Below are 23,448 nucleotides of genomic sequence, written 5' to 3' on the forward strand. Positions count from 1 at the left end.
CTATCAAAAAGAAGTATCTCATCTAATTTTGTTTTTGAACTGCTGGCAGATCTTATTTGTTCAAACAATCATTTTTGTTCAAACGCCTTTCTCTTTGTTCAGATATCAATAGTTTCCAATTTTGGTTTTAATTAAGATAGTTCTGTACTTTATACGCTTTGTAATGGAGTCTTAATCAAAGCGAAAATTTCTTCTTTGTGATTGTTTTTCAAGAAAATTGCGTAGAGATAAAGCTCGCGGCAAAATTTTTAATCTGGTTTTATTCTTTTTATAAAATGATTAACTTAGATTCATAAATTATAGTACTAAAAAATTTGTATTATGTATTATAGCATTTTAATTTTGATTTTTTTGTATGATTTCAACTTTTGCTTCAATTCTGATCTGATGTAAATGTTTGTTTTGACGCTATTTTCAGCAGTTTGATACAAAAACAGTTGAGCCGTTTTTTTATTCAGTTATTTTTCAATATTGCTCTATGGGACAAAGTGTTGCCTTTTGTTGACCACAGCCTGTTTGCAAACAAACATCATCGTTTTCAAACAAGTAGGACGTCACATATTGTAAATGTAACTGCAACTAACCGCCTGAGTGCTACTGAGGTTACATTCCCTAACATATAACTATAGTTTCACTCTTTTTGTTTATTGCATTGAACATTGCGAAAAGGACAAAACCACGTTGACAATTTGAACGCTGTCATTTTTCGGATCTTTTCCGTTTGTTGCCCCCCCCCCCCCCCACCCAGTACGTTATGCTCCAACCAATTAAAGAGCACGTGTTATTAAATGGTAAATCATCATGTAAAAAGATGGGACGTGCATCTGGGGGTGCAATTAATATGCACCCACTAAGCAGGGGGGAGCACAAACGGAAAAGATCTCAATTTTCTTTTAGGCCACCGATCTGCAAGATTTATCACTACAACAAAACAGTTCATAGCTCTAATGGCTGAGCACGAAACGATGAACAAACCGTTTTTTTCGCTTGCTTGAGCGATTTGATGTTTTGAGTGACTTTTGGACACTTGACTTCCTGATATTTTTTCAATCGAAATCGCCCTTTTTCAGAATTCAAACCCCTAACTTCAATCGGGGTTGTTTAACACAAAAATTCTATTGGAATTGAGTTCATTCTTAGGTCCAAAAACACCTTTTTAAAGGTAAATTTACACAATGGTACCAAAAGCGAGATACAGCGCAAGGTGTGCTCACTAGGCGGTATTTCGATGTTTGATTTGTGCTATCGCATGACAGAAACAATTTCTGAAGATTTAAAAAAAAATTGACTAATTTTTCCACTTGCACAGAATTGGTTATGCTGTTTTGTTCTTTTACTGATTGCCAGGGGCGGAGGATATTAGGCGCAAACTCAAATAGGCGGAAATAAAATCATCAAAAATTTTGTAGCCATTAGGCCAAATTTACGAACTAAGGTTTTGCGGAAACTAGGCGAACATCCTAACACTTAGATGAAATACTGCAATATCCGCTATATGATAAAGCGACTTTAATAATACACTTCGTAGAAAAAAGCATAAAAAGTCATCGAGAAAATTTTGAATTTTTAACATTTTCAGGTTGTAGTATAGTGCGTTTTTGCAACCAGTAGTTTTAATTTACAGTGAAAGATGCGAAACATAGAAAACAATGATACATTTTCCATGTTAATTAACATCTTTCGCTTTTAAAGACGACTATCTGGAACATTCGACATCGAGAGGAGTACCGCTCATTATGGAGTTCCTCTTAACTGTCTTAATTGCAGTTCGAATAAATTCAAAACTTCTGTTCTGGATTTTTAACTAATGGCTACAAAAATTTTGTTCGCCTAATCGAGCTTTCGCTAAATATGTCATCTATCGATTGCCATGCTGTTGTAAAGTTCAATTTCATGGAATCATCATAAATTTGAAATTGCTATGTTACTGTAAACAAACAAACTCTGAAAGGCCTTGAACTGTTGTGTTGTCGTCATTAACCATTTGTTTAAAATGCTTGATTACTGAATTTAAATTTGACTGAAAATCACTTTAATTTGAGAGATTGAGTAAATGTACGTCGAAGAAGTCAAAATGATTCTACAAACGGCACGTGTCTTTAAATTGTGTGACATCAAATTACTTTGTATTCAGATCGAATATTTCACTTTATGTAGGCTTCAACATTCCGCCTCCCTTGACGTATATCCAACTTTTCAGATTCCATGATGAGTAGTCGTAGATGTTCGAGATGTGTGAACAAGTCTTGTATCGATGCCAATTTTCTTTGGGTCGATCAACTCTTGGAAAAGATCCAAAAGTTTTTGAGAAGAGCATGATCAGCCGTTTGTAGTAAAGGAAAGTGTAATGCAGTATAGTGACAAAAACGATAGGAGGGCACTTCTTCAGGCGACTTGTTGGAGTCGTCTGCGGAAGCGATTCGTTTGCTTGGAAGATGCGAAGCCCTGTGGCACTTTCTTTGGCTCCCTTAGGTATGAGCCTGTATACCCACGCAGGTATACTGAGCGAGAAGAAAAGGATGGTCATCAATGTTGGGTGAAATCAGACTTTGAGGTCCTTGATCCTGGCCTCATTGTGAATGATGGCAGGACCCTTGCACCTTGGCACGTAAATGGTGTGCCAACCTTGCACTCTGTCGTTGCAACGCTATTTGCTAGTTTCGACTTGAAGATTTGGTTGATGATACCGACAAAGAGCTCTTTTGCTGAGCATCGAGTTGGCGAAATATTGTAATTGCCCTGGTTGTCTGCACACCCTGTTCTGACCTTGCCTGATAAAATGATTAATGGCTCGTTGAGTATAATGATGTCTGCGAGCTTGCTGGCTGATAAAAATCGAGAGAAGGTTGTACTTCAACCAACAAAATAAGCCATCTTGCTGTTATTCTTGTAATTATTCAAGGTAATTATTCTTTTATACTAATTAGACGACCATCTTCACGTTGCTAGCTAGCTGTAACCAAGCAATTAAACATCATTGTAGGTTATGGATTGAAATTTTTTAGCATAAAATTTGAGTAATTTTAGGAATTAGGTTAGTCAAAAGATTGTTAAAGGAGTAAGAGCAAAACAAATACGTGAATAACTCTGAAGTAAGTGTTTGTGAGCGTACACTGAGTACTGATCTCGGAGGACCCATATATGAGTAAATCATCCTGTAAGGAGGGAATTTAATCCACTGTAACAACTTAAAATTTGTGGCCACTATAATTTGGCGGGCCAATTTTTGATACCGTAAAATTCAACCTTTTTAGAAAAACTTGTGTCATCTTTGAAATTCGTAATATAGAATTGTGCGTAGAATTGTGTATTGTTCAGTGTAGTCCTCCTGCTGACTTTCACGATTTACAAATCGTTTTTCTTCGGAGAGATCATTTGCGTTAGTTTCATAATGCCATGGTTGTTTCAGAAAGATCTGAGATGCTGGGTCTTTCTCGAGTTGTCTCCTGAGCGAGAAGAACGGTTTTTCTGATTTGTCGTAGCTGTTATCTAGCTTTCCAGTTTCTCTTTGAATGGAAGTTTCACAACAAATCTCCCATCTCTATCTCTGGTTGTTGTGTGAGTAAAATGCTGTTCACAGATCTGTTCTTCCAGGAAAAGTTGTTTGTAAATTAGACCTTCCTCTGTTTCCCAAAAGGAACGTAGATCAGTGTTTGTCAGAGGAACTACAACTGCCGTTTGCGTTATTTCCCGTTTTTATGAAGTTTGTCCTGACACTGTCCATCCGAAAACTGTGTTTCGCAAAGAAGCCCTTTAGATTTTTGTCGTTTGCCATCGAGGACGATGTCTTCAGAAAGGTCTGAGCAAAGAGTGATGTCAACTTTGTTTGGAGTGTTGAAACTCGGATCAACTAGTTTCACTGTGTTGATCTGAACGCATGATTTGACACTTATCTGCTCTGTTGGTAGCAGATCCGTCAATTTTGGCATGACAACTGCTTAAACACTGATTGCTTTGTTTTCCGGTTCTATGAGAAGGTTGACGGTGGATGTGTTCCATCTTTTTCGAAGAAATTATGCCACTCATGTCTATTTCGAATTGTTGTTTGGAAAGTCAGAGAAATTGGGTACATCTCTGAGATCATACTTACTTGTGCACCACTTTCAAGCATTGCATGACAGCACTTGATTTCGTTGTTTGGTTGCTTGATGGGTGTCATGGCTGTTCGCTGTAGAACTCTGTTGAAAGATGAAATTTGATGATAAGCATTTCTTTTATTGTTTGAATTTGGGTCTCTACTCTGTTGTCTCTGTTCATCATGCAAAAGTGATTTATCTCGTCTCGCACATTGCTTGCATTACCCCTTTGATTTGCAATCATTGTGCCATGGCCTTGCCTCATGCAGTTAAAGCATAGTTTGTTTCTGCGTACAAGTTCGTTGCTTGCATTGACGTCCATTGCTAGAAATTTTGAACACTGATATAGCTGATGATCAGTTGCTGCGCAACAAATACATTGTGAAAATGAGGATTTGTAGCTCTGAACCTGTTTTTCTGCATAAATGACCTACTTGCTTTTCTGTTACCTTGTCCTTGTTTGTTGCTTTGTTTGTTGCTGCTTCGAGGGCTTGCAGTCTACAATTGATGAAGTTGCTTAATTCAACGATCGACTTCAGATCTGCTGAACCGCTGCTTTCCAGCTCCCATTGACGTCTCGAGGCAGGATCCAGTCTTTCTGGCGAGACTGGAACCTAAGTGTAATCACGTTGCACCTTGAAGTTCAATGCTTCCAGGGCAAGACAGTTTCCATCGAACGTGATGATGACTTTCTTCAGTTGTTCCTCTGACTCTTTGCGAATGCTTGGTATGTTGAAGATTGCGTCGAGATGCGAATGAAGAATTAGACGTTTGTTTGCATATCTGTGTTTTAGCAATTTGAATCGAACTGCATAGTTGCCACTGGAAAGAGGTAGGTGTGTAATGACTTGTGTAGCTTCCCCGTGCAGGCAGGCCTTTAGGTAGCTTAGCTTCTGAACGTCTGACAATGTGTGATTGGTGTTCACGGCTGCTATGAAGCTACCATGAAATGGGTTCCAGTCTTTGTACTTCCCCACAAACTTAGGAAGAACAATTTTGGGAGTTTTGATTCCGCTTGTAGCCTGTTTCGAATACTGGGGTTCATTGATTGGCGAGGCTGTTATGTCAGGTTGGTTGAAGGGGGCCAGAAGTCTTTATAGCTCCTTCATTTGAGACTGGACTCGGAAGAACATTTCATCGGAGTCTTCCATTTCCGTTGCCATTGCCTCGTCACTGTCCTCGCTTGTACTTTGGTCAGCAGATCTTGAATCTTTGGAGCGTTCTTTGTTACGACTCCCATGTTTGCTGCTCTAGAGCGCTTCAACTGTTCAAGAGTTTTCGACACTTGCGCTTCTGTTTCCATTCTTGGTTTTTCCCGTGATTGCGTTGCACCAAAATGTTGTCGTGATTAACCATTGTTTAAATTGCTTGATTACTGAATTTAAATTAGACTGAAAATCACGTCGAAGAAGTCAAAATGATTCTACAAACGGCACGTGTCTCTAAATTGTGCGACATCAAATTACTTTGTTTTCAGATCGAATATTTCACATTGTAGGGTTCAGCATTCCGCCTCTCTTGAAGTATATCCAACTTTTCAGATTCCATGATGAGTAGTCGTAGATGTTCGAGATGTGTGAACAAGTCTTGTATCGATGCCAATTTTCTTTGGGTCGATCAACTCTTGGAAAAGATCCAAAAGTTTTTGAGAAGAGCATGATCAGCCGTTTGTAGTAAAGGAAAGTGTAATGCAGTGTAGTGACAAAAACGATAGGAGGGCACTTCTTCAGGCGACTTGTTGGAGTCGTCTGCAGAAGCGATTCGTTTGCTTGGAAGATGCGAAGCCCTGTCGCACCTTCTTTGGCTCCCTTAGGTATGAACCTGTATACCCACGCAGGTATACTGAGCGGGAAGAAAAGGGTGGTCATCAATGTGTGGTGAAATCAGTGTTTGAGGTCCTTGATCCTGGCCTCATTGTAAATGATGGCAGGACCCTTGCACCGTGGCATGTAGATGGTGCGCCAACCTTGCACACTGTCGTTGCAACGCTATTTGCTAGTTTCAAGATTTGATTTGTTATCCAAAGGTCAAAATTTGCTCGCTTGAAGACCAGGTTATGCAGTCGACCAGGTTAAGCCTGATAAAATGATTAATGGTTCGTTGAGTATAATGATGTCTGCGAGCTTGCTGGCTGATAAAAATCACGAGAAGGTTGTACTTCAACCAACAAAATAAGCCATTTTGCAGTTATTCTTGTAATTATTCAAGATTATTATTCTTGTAGACTAAATAGACCATTTTCACGTTGCTAGCTAGCTGTAACCAAGAAATTAAACATCATTGTAGGTTATGGAATGAAATTTTTGAGCATAAAAGTTGAGTAATTTTAGGAATTAGGTTAGTCAAAAGTTTGTTAAAGGAGTAAGAGCAAAACAAATACGTGAATAACTCTGAAGTAAGTGTTTGTGAGCGTACACTGAGTACTGATATCGGAGGACCCATATATGAGTAAATCATCCTGTAAGGGAATTTAATCCACTGTAACAACTTAAAATTTGTGGCCACTATAATTTGGCGGGCCAATGTTTGATACCGTAAAATTCAACCTTTTTAGAAAAACTTGTGTCATCTTTCAAATTCGTAATATAAACTGAGCCCATTTGGCCTGCGGCCTGATAATTGTGCCAGGTAGCTACTGGTGAAGTAAGATTTTGAATAACTTCTTTAACTTTGAAAATATTTGCAAAAAAATGGTGTAAAATTTCTAACTTGGCTCTTTTCTTAGTTTTTGAAATATAATCAAGTAGAAACTTCTACTTTACTGGTTTCTTCTACTCGATTTGCAGTATTTAGGGATTTTTTCTGTTGAGTGGAAGCTTCACTACTGGTCGCATCAGCTCTCCACTGGTCGCATCAGCTTGAAATCTCGAATCAAGTTGTCGTTCCCACTGTATGTTTCAATTATTCGACCAAGTTTCCATTGTAAAGCTGGTAGACTGTCCTCTGCAATGAGTAGCAGGTCATCTTATCCCATTACTGAGTCCCTTTGCTACCATTTCTTCCTGATGTGAAGGGTTGCAAGATAGTCTCTAGACCATGATTTCCAGAGTGACAGTTTCATCTTTTCTAGCAGTCCGTAACGTTCTTGTAATTTTTCTTCTTCTTGAGGCTCATTTCGTCGTTGGTTGAACCCTAGGAGAGGTTTTCACGAGGAATTGGGGGGAGTCAGTGCTTTGATATCATTGGGATCATTTGACATTTCACCGAGTGGTCTGGAATTGAGAATTCCTATTTGTACGAGGTATGTTGAATTCCTTCCTTGCAGGTACTTGTGCCCACTACACGTCTGAGGTGATGCTTCAGTTGCCGCCTCCCATAGTCCTCCGAAGTGTGTAAAATGGAGGGATCGTTACCCAGTCCATGCCTTGCTGCAAAACATAGTTGAAAATTGAATCATCTCTCTCTTTGCGTTCGAGGAGGGTTTGTAGTTTCATGATATCATTTCGAGCACTAATTAAGTTCGTACCATTGTCCGTGAACTGTCGTTCAAGTGTTCCTCTCCTGTGTGTGAATCGCTTCAGCGCAGCAATGCATGCAGTTTTTGTTAGATCGGTGACTATTTCTATATGAACTGCTTTGATAGAGAAGCATACCAAAAACGAAACTTATCTCTTCTCTTTCGGTTTTGTCTTGATTGGTGCGGCAAAATCAAGTCCTGAAGTCTTGTATGTGTGAATGAGATTTCTGGAATTATTCATTCCCACGGTAGGTCAGCCATGATGACTTGAGTTGGAATTGAATTGAAACGATGGCAGCGAATACATGCTTTCATGACGTCCTTCGCCAAGTTTCGTCCATTGATTATTCAAACCTCTTCGCGTCTTTCATTGAGAGTGAGGAGGCACCCACCATGAAGCGTTGGTTATTGAAAGTAGTCCAGAGGAAGTGCTGCCAGTTTTGATTTTTTGCTGATAGTTGGAAACTTTGTCTTCACTGAATTTCCCTTGTGATAATCTTCCCATGGTTGTGTCAGAAAGATTTGAGATGCTGGGTCTTTCTCGAGTCGTCTCTTGAGCGGGAAGAACCGTTTTTCTGCTTTGTCGTAGCTGTTACCTAGCTTTCCAGTTTCTCTTTGAATGGAAGTTTCACAACAAATCCTCCATCTCTATCTCTGGTTGTTGTGTGAGTAAAATGCTGTTCACAGATCTGTTCTTCCAGGAAAAGTTGTTTGTAAATTGGAACTTCCTCTGTTTCCCAAAAGGAACGTTGATCAGTGTTTGTCAGAGGAACTACAACTGCGCTTTGCGTTATTTCCCGTTTTTATGAAGTTTGTCCTGACACTGTCCATCCGAAAACTGTGTTTCGCAAAGAAGCCCTTTAGATTTTTGTCGTTTGCCATCGAGGACGATGTCTTCAGAAAGGTCTGAGCAAAGAGTGATGTCAACTTTGTTTGGAGTGTTGAAATTCGGATCAACTAGTTTCACTGTGTTGATCTGAACGCATGATTTGACACTTATCTGCTCTGTTGGTAGCAGATCCGTCAATTTTGGCATGACAACTGCTTAAACACTGATTGCTTTGTTTTCCGGTTCTATGAGAAGGTTGACGGTGGATGTGTTCCATCTTTTTCGAAGAAATTATGCCACTCATGTCTATTTCGCATTGTTGTTTGGGAAGTCAGAGAAATTGGGTACATCTCTGAGATCATACTTACTTGTGCACCACTTTCAAGCATTGCATGACAGCACTTGATTTCGTTGTTTGGTTGCTTGATGGGTGTCATGGCTGTTCGCAGTAGAACTCTGTTGAAAGATGAAATTTGATGATAAGCATTTGTTTTATTGTTTGAATTTGGGTCTGTACTCTGTTGTCTCTGTTCATCATGCAAAAGTGATTTATCTCGTCTCGCACATTTCTTGCATTACCCCTTTGATTTGCAATCATTGTGCCATGGCCTTGCTTCATGCAGTTAAAGCATAGTTTGTTTCTGCGTACAAGTTTGTTGCTTGCATTGACGTCCATTGCTAGAAATTTTGAAAACTGATATAGCTGATGATCAGTTGCTGCGCAACAAATACATTGTGAAAATGAGGATTTGTAGCTCTGAAGCTGTCTTTCTGCATAAATGACTTACTTGCTTTTCTGCTACCTTGTCCTTGTTTGTTGCCTGGTAGTTGTTTGCTGCTTCGAGGGCTTGCACTCTACAATTGATGAAGTTGCTTAGTTCAACGATCGACTTCAGATCTGCTGAACTGCTGCTTTCCAGCTCCCATTGACGTCTCGAGGCAGGATCCAGCCTTTCTGGCAAGAATTGAACCTACGTGTAATCAGGTCGCAACTTGAAGTTCAATGCTTCCAGGGCAAGACAGTTTCCATCGAACGTGATGATGACTTTCTTCAGTTGTTCCTCTGACTCTTTGTGAATGCTTGGTATGTTGAAGATTGCGTCGAGATGCGAATGAAGAATTAGACGTTTGTTTGCGTATCTGTCTTTTAGCAATTTGAATCCAACTGCATAGTTGCCACTGGAAAGAGGTAGGTGTGTAATGACTTGTGCAGCTTCACCGTGCAGGCAGGCCTTTAGGTAGCTTAGCTTCTGAACGTCTGACAATGTGTGATTGGTGTTCACGGCTGCTATGAAGCCACCATGAAATGGGGTCCAGTCTTTGTACTTCCCCCCAAAACTTAGGAAGAACAAATTTGGGAGTTTTGATTCCGCTTGTAGCCTGTTTCGAATACTGGGGTTCATTGATTGGTGAGGCACTTACGTCAGGCTGGTTGAAGGGGGCCACAAGTCTTTATAGCTCCTTCACTTGAGACTGGACTCGGAAGAACATTTCATCGGAGTCTTCCATTTCCTTTGCCATCGCCTCGCCTCGCTTGAACTTTGGTCAGCAGCTCTTGAATCTTTGGAGCGTTCTTTGTTATGACCCCCATGTTTGCTGCTCTAGAGCGCTTCAACTTTTCAAGGGTTTTTGACACTTGCACTTCTGTTTCCATTCTTGGTTTTTCCCGTGATTGCGTTGCACCAAAATGTTGTCGTGATTAACCATTGTTTAAATTGCTTGATTACTGAATTTAACTTAGACTGAAAATCACGTCGAAGAAGTCAAACTGATTCTACAAACGGCAAGTGTCTCTAAATTGTGCAACATCAATTTACTTTGTATTCAGATCGAATATTTCACATTATGTAGGCTTCAACAGTTGAAAAGTGTATGTTGGTTTATCAGCACAGATCTTTGCATTTTGTTCAATTTTTTTTTTACCAAAGTATAGTTTTTTTATTTTTTTCCTATGAAGCTATGACAATATTAATATTGTTGTTTGAAAAGTTACTCTAATCTACATAAACGGATAGTTCGTCTTAAAAAAATGAAGGAAAATTTTCTTGCCTCATTGAAATTTTGTTTCAACGCTCTTTAAGAAGAGGCAAGCTTTGTTTTGAACTCTTTCTCGACCCACTTGGACTCGGCCCTGTTAACCAATCGTTTCATGAAATTATGATTCTGTATATGCTACACAGATCATGATTAAAACTTGAAACCTGAAATGTTCGACGAATGAGATTACAAAAAAAAATAATTTGAACTGAAGCGAAAAAAAATGGGCGAAAATGCGTTGACAATTCAATCATGTTCATCGATTGAATTTTCTTCCCCGGCTAATGAAACCGCTAATTTGACATCTGTCAAGAAATTATACTTTAAAGAGGAGTTTTCGTTTTTAGTTAGTTTTTTTTATATGATTTCGCTAATATTGTACTAGTGCTTCTCAAAATCATTTGATAATGACGTACGTCTTTCAAACTTAAAGGTTTGAATTTTTTCAAATAAAGTTTTGAAGTTCAATGCACTGCACAACAGCAAGGAGACGTTCATCAGGACAAAAACGCTTGCTAAATTCTTTGCCAATGCGTTCATGGATGTTAAGTTAAATAAGCACAAAACAGCTCCAACAATTTAATTTGGCATGCAGTACAACACTGATTAAACTTTTTGATCCTGAATGGCCAAAATTGATTTAAAAAACTTATTTCATTAATATGTACACTTGTTATGTTTTGATTATTCAAGCCGCTGGCATTTAATTCAGAACTCTTTCAATTTTTGGATTTGCTAAATTCTATTTTCACATTCTGGACTAAAATTATGGATCAAAAAACAGTTTGCGTTTGCAATAGGAAAATCCATTCATAGGCAAGTTGCAGGATCTTATCTGACCTTCAATTTTGTAACCAAAGCGCTAAAATATTGTATTGCGATGAATTGCGCTTAAACGCTTGTTGAAAAGATTTAAAGAGGGGGTATTTGCCCGAGAAATGCAAGAAATGTGATGAACGATTGTATAAAAAGCTGACTTATCAAAGAGGGATGAGCTGAATATACAAAACAAGTGCGCTGAGAATACGCTGATGCGTAAAGATCACGCTTAAACTTAGTGAACATACGTAAAAAACAAAAAATGCTGAATGTGCGCTAACATTTGCCATCTTTGTTCAAAAATAAATGCTGGGAAAGTGAGACGAATTTTTGAAGCTCCGTTGCATTCAGTTAGGATTATTCTTGCAAACAATGTGCCCAAAATAGGCCTAAAATTGATCCGGGGAGCAAAGTAGGCATGAATGCCTTCAAATACATATGCATAGGATACATTGGTAGAGATGTATGCCTGTTTAGATTGCGAGTGACCTCCAAATGCTTCATGGTTCTGGAGTACTTCCCCTTAGACACACAAAAGTGCTCTCTACTCGTCGGTTCATGTAAGTAAAATCGATTCATTCACACCTTGACCTCAATCCTATTTGACCGCTACTTGGCCGTGGGAATTTAACTAAATACATTGAACTTGATCGCCGCCGTCATTTTTGGGTAGTTATGGAGAACATAACTGAGTTCAGGCTCGATTGTTTCGAAGCTAACGTTGAAATAGAAGCTGTTACAGTACGCGATATAGGCCAATTTTTTGTTTTAAAAATTGGTGTAAATTAACGAAATTTATCAGGGTAAATTAGTGATAGAAGAAGGCACATACGTTTTGTGAGAAAACTAAAAGGGAGCCGAAATTCTCTAACTTGCAGAAACGTTTTAAGAACACCGCAGCGAACTGAAATCGACAACTGCATCAAGGTTGGGTTAAAAAATAACATAAATGAACCAAAGTGTTGAACTTGTCCTTTCTTCTGTGGGAAGCTGAACTCGCTGGATGGCGGCTGTCAAGTCAACATTATAAATGCAACTTTTTCAAAATTAGGGAAAATACCGGGCCAGTTTTTTTTATCTTCAGTTAAATTTTCATTATGTCTGCGCATCGTAAAGAAAAAAACATTTCTTATCCCATGGAGGGCAATTTCGATTTTTTGTTTCGATTTTTGAGGCTGTTTAAAAGATAGAAAGGAAAAGAAAAGGGAAATTCTGGGGGGTGGTTACGTGTGTGTGTGTGTGTGTGTGTGTGTGTGTGTGTGTGTGTGTGTGTGTGTGTGTGTGTGTGTGTGGGGGGGGGGTTGTTATGACAAAAATATATCTATATGATTGCTAGAAAATTGCCATGTACTATAATAAAATTTATTGTTCCGACCCCATTTGTGGGGGGAGGAACTATATACACAAATGGGTTTTTTTGTTCAGACAATTTTGGCCGATCGATATATTCAACGTAGAGAAATGTGAGTAGTATCATTAAACAACTCAACCAGCGTTGAATTCGAAATTAAAAAGATTTTTTCATTTACGTTATTTTCGAGGAGTTATCGAGGTTTAAAGTTTCATGTGAACACGGGATATTTGGTTCACTTTTGTTCACTTTTACCGTAATTTTTGTTCGAATTACCACTTTTTCTATATAATTCTTAATTCAAAATTACATTTCACGCCACAAAATAAATCAATTGTAAGTCCATAGTAGCCAAAAGGCCATAAAAAGACTAGTTCTGGTCTCATAGAGAAGTTTACTATAAAAAAAATCGAAATATCTTTGAGAGATTTTAGAAAAATTGCGCTTTTAGTCAACAAGTCTATGCCATAGGACTCCAAAAAAATAGTAAAACCTCCAAACGAAAATCAAAATTTCATTTCGAATCCTATGGCATGGACTTGTTGACTAAAAGCGCAATAGAATTCGTAATGAGCATTAAGTGAAACTATCTATTGCTTTGAGTGGACAGCTAATGGCTGTTAAGACTTTGAAAAAAAATTTGAATTTTAAATTTTAACCAAACATAAACTAATTTTTCTCAACTGCAAGTCAGTATCAGTACTGACAGTATCGCCCTTCTTCCTACTGCAACCAAAATTATTCTCGTTAGCAGTTCTATCTTCTAACTTTTGATTATATGACATCAATGCGACAAGATTTCTATGTTTTGGACGTTTCGTATTATTGGTTCCTTTTGAAATCTTATCGCGTTATCCTAATATTGATGGCTCCCATTGTTTTAGCAAAGACGTTCAACGGATCATAGATAAGGTTTTCAAAGAAAAAAACTTTTGGTTCAAATGTCTTCAACTTTCTTCTGGCACATTTCTCCATAATTTTTAGTTTTTGCTTGTATTTGTTGTTGTTCTCATAGTCAAGACATATTATGATGTCTTTTTGTTTACCTATGCATGAAAAGCATCGTTGTACTCACATCGCGGCATAACTGTGCGTATTTATTGACTTCAGTTGAAAGCTACTGACTTTAATGGCTGTTAAGTATTTAAAAAATATTTAATTTTTTGAACAGTAATCAATCTTAAACTTATTTTCTTGAACTCTAAGTCAGTCTCAGTAATGACAGAACTCATTGTTTTCTACAAAATTTTGTCTAATTAGCGGTTTTGTCTTCTAACTATTGGTTTTTTTGACTTCGATGCACGAGTTTTCGTAATTTTCAATTTTTGGTTTTTCGTAATTTTGGTTCCTTTTGGAATCTTATTACATTATCCCAATAATGATACTTACCATTGTTTTAATGGATCGTTAAAAAAGTTGTCAGAGAAAAGCTTATGGTTTAAATGGCTTCGGCTTTTCTGCTTGCACTTTTCTACTGATTTTTTGGATTTTGCCTGCATTTGATGTTTTCATAGTCAATGACATGTTCTAATCTTATTGATAACTTTTGAAATACAAACATCCTTGTTGGTTTTCAAATATACAATTATTTTTTGAAAGAAATTTAACGCGTATTGTATTTCGATTGAGTATCCAAAACTATTGTATCAAAACTATTTTGTTGAACGGGAAATTTTTTAGAGGATAGTAATTTTTTTTCAGTTAACAATGAGAAAAGTCCAAATTTCTTATTTTCAAAGATTTGTTTAAATTTGTGCAAACCTACGCTCGACCCCCCTAACGACATCCCAAATATCATTTCTTCGAAATGTCTTATTGAAATAGAAGCTTATTCGAAATGTCTGATTCAAAATGTCACAAATGTGATGAAATATGGGATATTTGAGACAAGAACAGAAAACCATATTGTGAAAAAAAATATCTGTTTTTTTTAAATTCTATATTCTGTAGACTGATGCTGACGACTCATGTGATTTTTGAAATTTAGCAACCCGTTTGGCTTTTGTTTACCACCTATCTCAGTAAATTGAAACAGTGAACATTTGAAAAGATTGCCACTACTTTTTGTAAAAGTAGAATCAAATCAGACAAAATTTTCGGAAAACCAGTAAAATAATTTTATGTATTTTTACAGAAAATGATGCTATGCATTGCAAAATTTCAGCGGTGAAACCCTCCATCGTTTCAATTGTTTAAACTTTGTGGTTAAAAAAGACTTCGTTCTCAAAGGGTTATTCAAAAAACAACACCAGTATTTGGACGATCTGAGATAAAGAGCAAACAAAAAATTCGTTACTTAAAAATTCAGACCTAAAATAATATTAATGTTTGCATTAAGGAAACTTGATAGCCTTGATAAGAATCATACTGAATCATGGAAAATCTTGACATGATTATGCCATGTTACATGGCTAGATAATATCAAGATATGTACAAATTTTCAAGATCTTTCCATTGGTATCAAAAATCAAGATCTTTGCAAGATTTGCAAGAAACTTAACCACTGTATGGCAAGACGTACCAAGTATAAAAAATTCAATGGCACTCAAAAACGTGATTTAAGACGAAATCCTTAGTTTAAGCAGGAATTATCACGATTTATCAAGAATTGGCAAGAAAGATCAAGAATATTGGAAAATGCTGCTCCCATTAGTTTATTAACCTATAAATGCGCCGCTTTTTCCAAGATTTTGAAATTTTTGAGTGAATGCTAGCTCGGTATGTGCATAGAGATATACAGGGCTGCCACCGAGAAGGCCCCCACTAATGTTCCATAAAAAACCTAAACATAAAAAATTTTAACGTGACAAATCGCGATATCAAATGAAACAAAACAAGACTCAGTAGCTCAGTGTAATTGTGTAATTTGATTAATAACTAAGCAACTACAGTTCATAAAATAGCTATACTCGAAAAAAAGATTGACCACAAAAATCATTTTGTTTAGGCAATTTTGTTTGTTTTTCAAAAATGAGCAAATCTTGGTTTTTAGGTGCATCAGTGTAATCTATGCCATCGGTATTTTTGAATCATGTACTGAAAATCAAAAAACTGGAAAAGAACAAATTTGGAAAAGAACTGAAAAAACTTAAAATAAGCATTTTGAGAGTGAACAATTTTTGCCCAAGAAAGACAACCCTTGTTTTACAGAACACAATTAGGTACATACTGTATCTTTTTATTATCGGACATCTACAATTGATAGTTAACAAATACTGAACACCAGAGGACCACAGAATTTTAAGCTAGAGAGAAATCAGCAAAAAATGCTGAAGTTTTGTTTACGAAGTATACCTAATGCTTCTAGCATCTAAACCTATATAGTGAGTTCTAACCCGCTTTTAAAACAAATTTGGTCACTGATAATTGATCTATTTTACTCTCACTTGTTTTCAGACTTTTTTATCACAATTTGTTCAACGTTTGTGCCCAAAATGGGTTCAATGAAACAAAAAGTCGTTGTTTGAGCTTGAAAGGTATTTTGTTGATATATGACCAACTGCAACGGATTCAAGAACCCGAGGACAAAAAGCTTGGTTTAAATGCGAAAAGTCTTATAGAGAGCAATATAAAAATATAATGCCGAGGAAAAGAGCAATCATTACATTCTGATTACTTATTACTCTTACGCTCAAATTCAGTCCTTGCCATGTTTTACCTTGATCGTGGCATGTTTAATCAAGATTTTTTTTTTGATACACCTTAATAGTATCATGGGAAAAGCTTATAAAGTTGTACCAAGAATTTTTGTCCTATGAAGATCTGTGTAAGATAGTCAATGTTTTCTCAAGACTCAAGATCTTGCATGTCTCGGCAAAATATATCAAGTTTCGTTTCACAAGGTTGTACATTTTAACCCCTTTTTTATAACATCCAGGGTCCCACTCATAAGGCATGCATGCTCATTTTTTGTATTCATCAGCTTGCGCGATTACACAAGTTTTTTGTAGCAATAAACGCTTATATAAAATTTTTTGTCTTCAAGACGTGAAGACTTGAGAGCTGCACGATTGCACCATTTTATTCCTACATTTAAAAGATTTGAAATCAGCTATTTTTATAAATTTTAACTCTCGGATCTAAGGCTCCCTCAAAAACGTAGGTCACAAGCGAAGTAATGCAATGTTAATGAACGCAACTGGTCTTGCATTGTGGATTTGTAAACGTATTGAATTCATTATAATCCTCCCTTGGGCTTTTTCAGCAATTGTGTTCAAATTAGGCCAAAGTAGTTAACCGTGTGTTAACCTAGCAAACTAGAGCGCTATTTAAGAGGTCAAAGTACAATCCTAATTTACCCTCGTACAGTGAAAACTATCCGCACAAAATGAAGTTACAAGCCGTGATTTATAGGGAAATTTTATGAGGATAAGAGCGACCAAGTTAATATAATGCATTTCAGGTTCCAATTGGCGCGTTGTTGGGTTGTTGGGCTGAAAATTGGCCGGGTTTTGTCATTCGGCATTATTAAAATGTAATCAGGCGAAATGGGTTCCCTCAGGGTTAGCATTAAAACAAGATGAAATATATTTAAAATGCTAGTTTAAAGTTTTGCAGTGATAGTACGAAATAGGAAGATGACAATAAACCAACATTTGAGTTCTATATGTTGGTAAATGTTTCCAAAAACTGGCAATTTTTGGATAACATTGATAACATTGATAATAAAATTAAAAACCATGAAAAAATTGACGAAAAATTTGAAAGGCTATTTTTATGGCACTAATTGAGCTTGTTAGAAAACATTTTAATCAAATCACTAATTCACATGATGAACTTATCAGGAAGTGTGGGAATCAGCTGTCTGCTTTCAAGACATGTTGTAGCAATACTTTCCTGTCCTCCGTTTTACTTTTATACTGCCCGAAATACAATCAAATTCTGAACTTCTCTTTATAAAACCCCGAAGGCTGACAACAGTAAAAGAAGAAAATTCCTTTTCCCTATCTATCAGCAACAATGAGTAAAGATTTAACTTTTAATGGGTTCTTCGCAAGAGAAGTGCATATCGCTACACGTTTTTGTTTTCAGCTTCCATTTTATGTCTAACATATGGTACTGTTTATGAGAATCCGTGCTCTTTGTTCCCATCCCACAGTGGACGGAAAACTATGCGCTAAACTTTTCAGTTGTTAATTGCGGCCGACTGATATATTCTTTGTCAAAAATACTGCTGAGTGGTATCATTAGAAAGCCCATGCAGCGTAGAATATACAATTAGAAAGATTTTTTGAATTTCATTATCGAGGTTTAGTGTTTTTCGCCAATGCTAAAAGGTGAATTTTTATAACAATTACATTAAAGGTTTCGCTTTTCGAGATAGAGGATGTTGGTTGGAGGATTAGCAAAACTTCAGGTTAAAATCAGGCTTGTTATCAAAAATTGCACCAAATATGCTTGTTTAGCCCACTTTGTTGAACTTGACCGAAAGTGCAGACTTAAAAAATGATGACAGTCTTTTTAACTCTAAAGAGAGCTTGTTGCACTTTCGCTTCATAGGAAAGTTTGCTCGGGTCAAAATATTTCCCGGACCCGTAAATTGCTTATATCAAAAATTATCCAGAATAAATCGTTATTCTATTGATATGTTGATATTTTCTGGTTTTTTTGCCAAAGGATTCATTGCAATTACAGTTGGAACAGTTACCTAGTTTCAATGGACGCGCCTCAATAGAAAGATTTTAAGCTCTTCCTTGTTTTTGAATTATGCGCTATCCTTTAAAGTGTTTTCGGAGTTTATTATATGCAAGAACAGAACAAAAAAATCGTTACACCAAATTAATGACGATTTTGTGCAAACTTTTACTCTTTTCTGTAAAAAATTTGTGGCTCGGAGCGAGTGAGAAACAAGTTTTTTCTATTGATTTAAAAACTAATTATTGTTGCAGTTTGGTTCAAATTGTGGTTTTTGGTTTGATACCACGAGTAATCTTGAAGATTTTTCATCGTTTTTAGTTTGCCCGTAATAAATTTTTCCTTGCCCGGGGTTTTAAACTTATCTGGTTTTCTTATTGATACACTAACGACAGGTTCCATGGACGTTGAAAAAGGCGCAATTATACCAATACTAACATTTAGAAGCTATATTATGGCTAACGGCATAGACACAGTTCCCGCGCCCAATTGAAATGAAATTTCATTACTTCCTATTGGTTTTTTTTTCATATGACATTTTAAGGGTAATAACTCCCAAAGACATAATTAAATCTTTTGAAAGTTTTCAGTTGAGAGCTTAGGTTTCAATAGAATTACAAAGACGTGTTTTTGAAAAATGTTTTTTCGTGTCCTGTAACTAAGTATCTTTATTGGCAGGTCACGTTCACAATTTGATATTGCAAGAAATTATCTTTTCTTGGTGTTTTTTCATTTGATGATTTAATGGCTTTGGTGTGACAAATTTTATCGTTGTTATACAGTTTTTGCTTATTTGCCCATTTTTGACTTTTTTGTTTGTTTCAGAAAAATAAATCTCATGGCATTAAAATAACTCAAATTCTATTGTAAATTGTTCCATAAGCGCTTCTAGTGTTGATCTGATACCAAGAATCAATCCCTACGGGTTCCACATATTCTCTAGTGGAGTACAATTAGTTCCTTTAGTTGAGGCGGTATCTAATACGGTTTTACCGTTTGACTGTGTTCTGGATTTTTTTAAATAGACCGCATTTCGTTTACAACATGAACATGAACAGGAACATGAACATGAACATGAACCCGGGCCGCAAATTAAGAATTCAAATTGCAGCCTACTAATCCAACGATTTCAGCCTTCAATCTACTAAAGTGCTCTCAGTTGCGCTGCACCTGATCAGTCTATGCCTGAAACATTAAGTGTGACAATGTCAGTTGCATCAACCCCATCAATTTTTGACTCCTACTTTTGCAGTGCATCCCTAACTGCACTAAAAAGCGCGAGGTCAGGTTCTTTCGCAGTAAGTCTAGCTAGCTGCCAATTTTTAGCGTAATGCATTGTCTTACGGCCTGGACAATTGTTCTAAAATTAACCAACACCGTGTTTTTAAACTTATTTCCTTTATCCTCAAGGGCAGTAAACTAGTTCAATCTCCTCAATCTTTAGTTCATTCTTTCATCATTGTTGACACATCCAGTTTGTTGAAATTCTAGACCGGAAAATATCTAATCACGTTTTAAAGAGGTTTTATTTCCTTATATTCTGCGTTTATTCTGCGTGAACACTTATGATTTCTGACTTCCTTTCTGACTTAATGTGTACATTTCGTTTCATAATCTCCTTAGCAATTTGATCATCAAACGTAACCTCAGAAAATAAACTAGCCAATTGCGTCGCGAATTCCCAATCTTCAAAGCAAATTTCAAATTCAATCTTAATAAAGTGGCAATTGCACGGCAATTGCCCAATTTGCTAAGTAGTAAACAACTGTGACATAACTGAGAAAGATAGACTTCAGCAGTACAACATGGCGCAGTCAGCTACTGCTTCAAGAAAAACTCCCCTGATTATCGACGCTTTCTGGGATACAGCAACTATTACAACAACTCTTTCGTGGGGAAAAAACGCAACAATGGAAACTCTTATTGTTGGCAAAAAATGGGATACAACTACAAATTCAGGAGTCACATACCCAACCAAACCTGGTTGAGGAACCAGTGGAAAACAACACACAGGCAACTAAACGCCATAAAAAAGATATGCAATCAATAACTAAAGGTGATGTGACAAATCAGATGCAAATATTTTGAGGAAGTTGGCATTCTGTGTGGAAAGAGACCTTGGGACATCTGCGATCGAAAAGTGACTTCACTTCTATATTTCTGCATCAGAAAAGAAAGTTGGAGGATCCTCATGAGCAAACACCCGCATTTCCTCATTGAAACGGATTCGATGAAGAAACTTTGGCATGTATTGGAGGAAACCTTCAAAAGAACCCGCAACAAAACTTGTGACCGCTTTGTCTTCTTATCGAAACAGCAAAAGGGAGAATCTGTTGAGAGCATCTATGTGAGACACATAGAAAATTCGGAGAATTGCAGCCTGGGGGACGAGGAAACAACGCTAATACGTTATAGTTTCATTTTGAGTAAGTTGGATTTCGAAACACGAAGAACCTATTAAGGAAACGTTTTCACGCGCTAAAGATTGCTATCCACGTGAAACTGGGAGCCCAGAACCAACCAAGAATAATCAAAATCTCAACACGAACGCTCAAACTGTGAAAATAGTCAACAATTTTCAAAACCGCAATCGCACCGCAAACTACCAACAACGAAAAGGGTACAATTGCAACGTAACTGTCCTTCAAGATTATCACTTCCCTAGCAAACGTGCAAACTGTGCTCTGCACCTATAACGCTTCACCTATAACGCTGCACCTATAACACTGCACCTATAGTACTGGACCTAAAATCAACGTCAAACATGTCCCGCAAAAAGAAAGAAATGTAACAACTGCGGAATCCTAAACTACTTTTCCAAAAAAAGCCGAAAACCTAAGAAACCGCAATCTCAAAGGTCACAGCCTCAACAAACAAACATCACTCAGATCGAATCAACAACTACCAAAAGGGATTAAGAATCCGTCAATTGCATAATCAGTTACAAAGAACTATACGAGCAATTATATGATTCAGACTAAGACAGTGATTCTGACAAGCTGCAGCTATATCTAGTGACGCTGCAAATCAATATGATCCATTCAATGCAAAGTTTCAATTTGGAAAAAAAACATCAAGTTCAATTTTTAATTCTGGCAGTGTGTAGCATCAAAACCAAAACTTTGGCAAATAACAACCTAAAAACTACCCCAACAGCACGATGGGTTGCTTCAGCATGTGAGAAAGGTCTCAAAACCTTTTCAAGCGAAATAATCAAAGTACTCGACAAGATTGCAACCACAGTTGTCTACAACAAACGAATGTGTGAGGACGCTTGCCTTATAGTAGAGGATGGCCACAGAAACGTCATTGCAATGGACCTTTTCAGTAGTCTTGGCTTGGCAGTGATTCGTCAACAAGCACAAAGGGTAAAAGTGTTAACAACATACAACCTGAAACAGCCAATTGCGTCGCAATTTCTAGATCTTGTTTCCAGAATTTGCCTAACAAAGACGCATATCTTTAAATCAAAGTTTCATCAAGTTTACAGCAAAGCATTAAAAAGGTCGTCGCGTTCCCATTAATCTACAACCTAGAGTTACTTCTTATTAGACCGATAACAAAAAAGGTTAAATTGAACAGCTGTCTAGTTGTTCTGACGCAAATTCCATTTCGGCTATAGTAATTACAATAAAGAAAGATAAAATTAGCACTAGATTCCTAAGTCATTAAATCAATTCATAAAAACAAATATCAAGCCCAACATAGAAAAGTTAAGAGATTTCCTTTCACAACATTTAACAAACAACAAAACGCCCACCGAACATATAGTTTTTAACCATAGATCTTAAATGTGCATACAGTCAATTACAATAACATAAAGACACTGCAAAACACTATTTTTAAAATTTGTGGTGAATCTACAGGTACATAGATTTAAAACTGGATTTTACGGAATCGCTGACATGCCAGCCAAATTTCCAAATACGAACTTATAGGTTTCCAAAACATATATGGTTCTTGGACGACATCATAAGGGTTAGTACCGAATCAGAATCCGACCACATAGCAATTTAATACGAACTTATAGGTTTCCAAAACATATATGGTTCTTGGACGACATCATAAGGGTTAGTACCGAATCAGAATCCGACCACATAAATTACGTTATTAAATATCTCACACAAATAAATGAAGATAATTTGCGCACTAATTTCCAAAACTGGAATTTTGCTAAAACAAAAATTGAATGGCTGGGTTATAAATTTACTCAAACAGGCAATTCGCCACTCTAAAACAAAACTGCAGCCATTCTAGCAATACCACCACCAACTAAACCTAAACGTTTATGATCATTTCATGGATCACTACACTACATTATACAAATCATACAACTAGCTGAACATTTTCAACCCCTCAGATCATTTAAAAAAAGTGTCAAATACGTTTTCACAGAGTTACATAACAAACACTTCGATATAAGTAAAGATAAAATAGCACTTTGTACTCAATAACTTAGATGTTAGAGGGAAATGCGACAATGGGCGTTCCAGACTTGTTGCAGCTTTAGTACCAAACACCCAAAACGAGTGAAAACCCATTGAGTTTGCATCGCGCGTTCCAAATCCCACAGAAGAACGATATAGCGAACGATATAGCGAAAATACCCGGAGCAATAAAAGACGCTGTATTAGAAGATATCCATTCCACCAATCCGGGGAGATGCTTTCGCTCGAACAGAATATATGGTGGCTATATATTCATCGGGACATACTAGCAAAAATTAGCGAGTGCAAAGCTTGCACAGATATTGGTAGAAATTTAGAAACAGTGACTCCGCATACAAAATGCTCACCATTACCTAATTGCGTTGAACCGAATGACGAATTACATAGATTTTGGGGGTCCTTTTATTAACGAGAAGGGAATATAACAATATTTCCTATCTAGCATTGATAGATATTTCCAATATCCTACAATAGAAATAGTAAATAAGGATTCCAGTTCAAATGTAATTAAAATTTTAATTACATATGTATATAATCACGGGGTACCATGAGCAATTAATCTAGATCAAGCTAGAAGTTTAGCGGGTGAAAAGTTTCTAGAATTTTGTTCTGAAATAAAATTGAACTAGTATATGCGTATATGCTCCTTCACTTGATCAGAGAGCAATAGGTCTTGTTGAGCATCTCATTCAAACTATGAAACGACAAGTATTATGTATAAAAGCACTTATGATTGAGAAAAAAAACTTACAACATGAAACACATTCAATCACTCAGAAATTAAGAATAACTGTTCA

At 36.8% G+C, this 23,448-nt stretch overlaps 1 protein-coding gene across 5 annotated transcripts in view; it reads left to right on the plus strand.

The window, feature by feature from the left end:
- Positions 1-23,448, plus strand: part of LOC142353662 (gamma-aminobutyric acid receptor subunit beta-3-like) — a 171,889-nt gene that overhangs the window by 32,152 nt on the left and 116,289 nt on the right. For all 5 annotated transcript variants that reach the window (XM_075405959.1, XM_075405960.1, XM_075405962.1 and 2 more), the window contains exon 4: positions 11,696-11,778. In XM_075405959.1, the coding sequence (XP_075262074.1) occupies positions 11,696-11,778 (83 nt within the window). The remainder of the gene's footprint in view (positions 1-11,695; positions 11,779-23,448) is intronic.

This window comes from Convolutriloba macropyga, chromosome 14, assembly GCF_964194025.1.
Source record: "Convolutriloba macropyga chromosome 14, txConMacr16.3, whole genome shotgun sequence".
NCBI classification, from domain to species: domain Eukaryota; kingdom Metazoa; phylum Xenacoelomorpha; order Acoela; family Convolutidae; genus Convolutriloba; species Convolutriloba macropyga.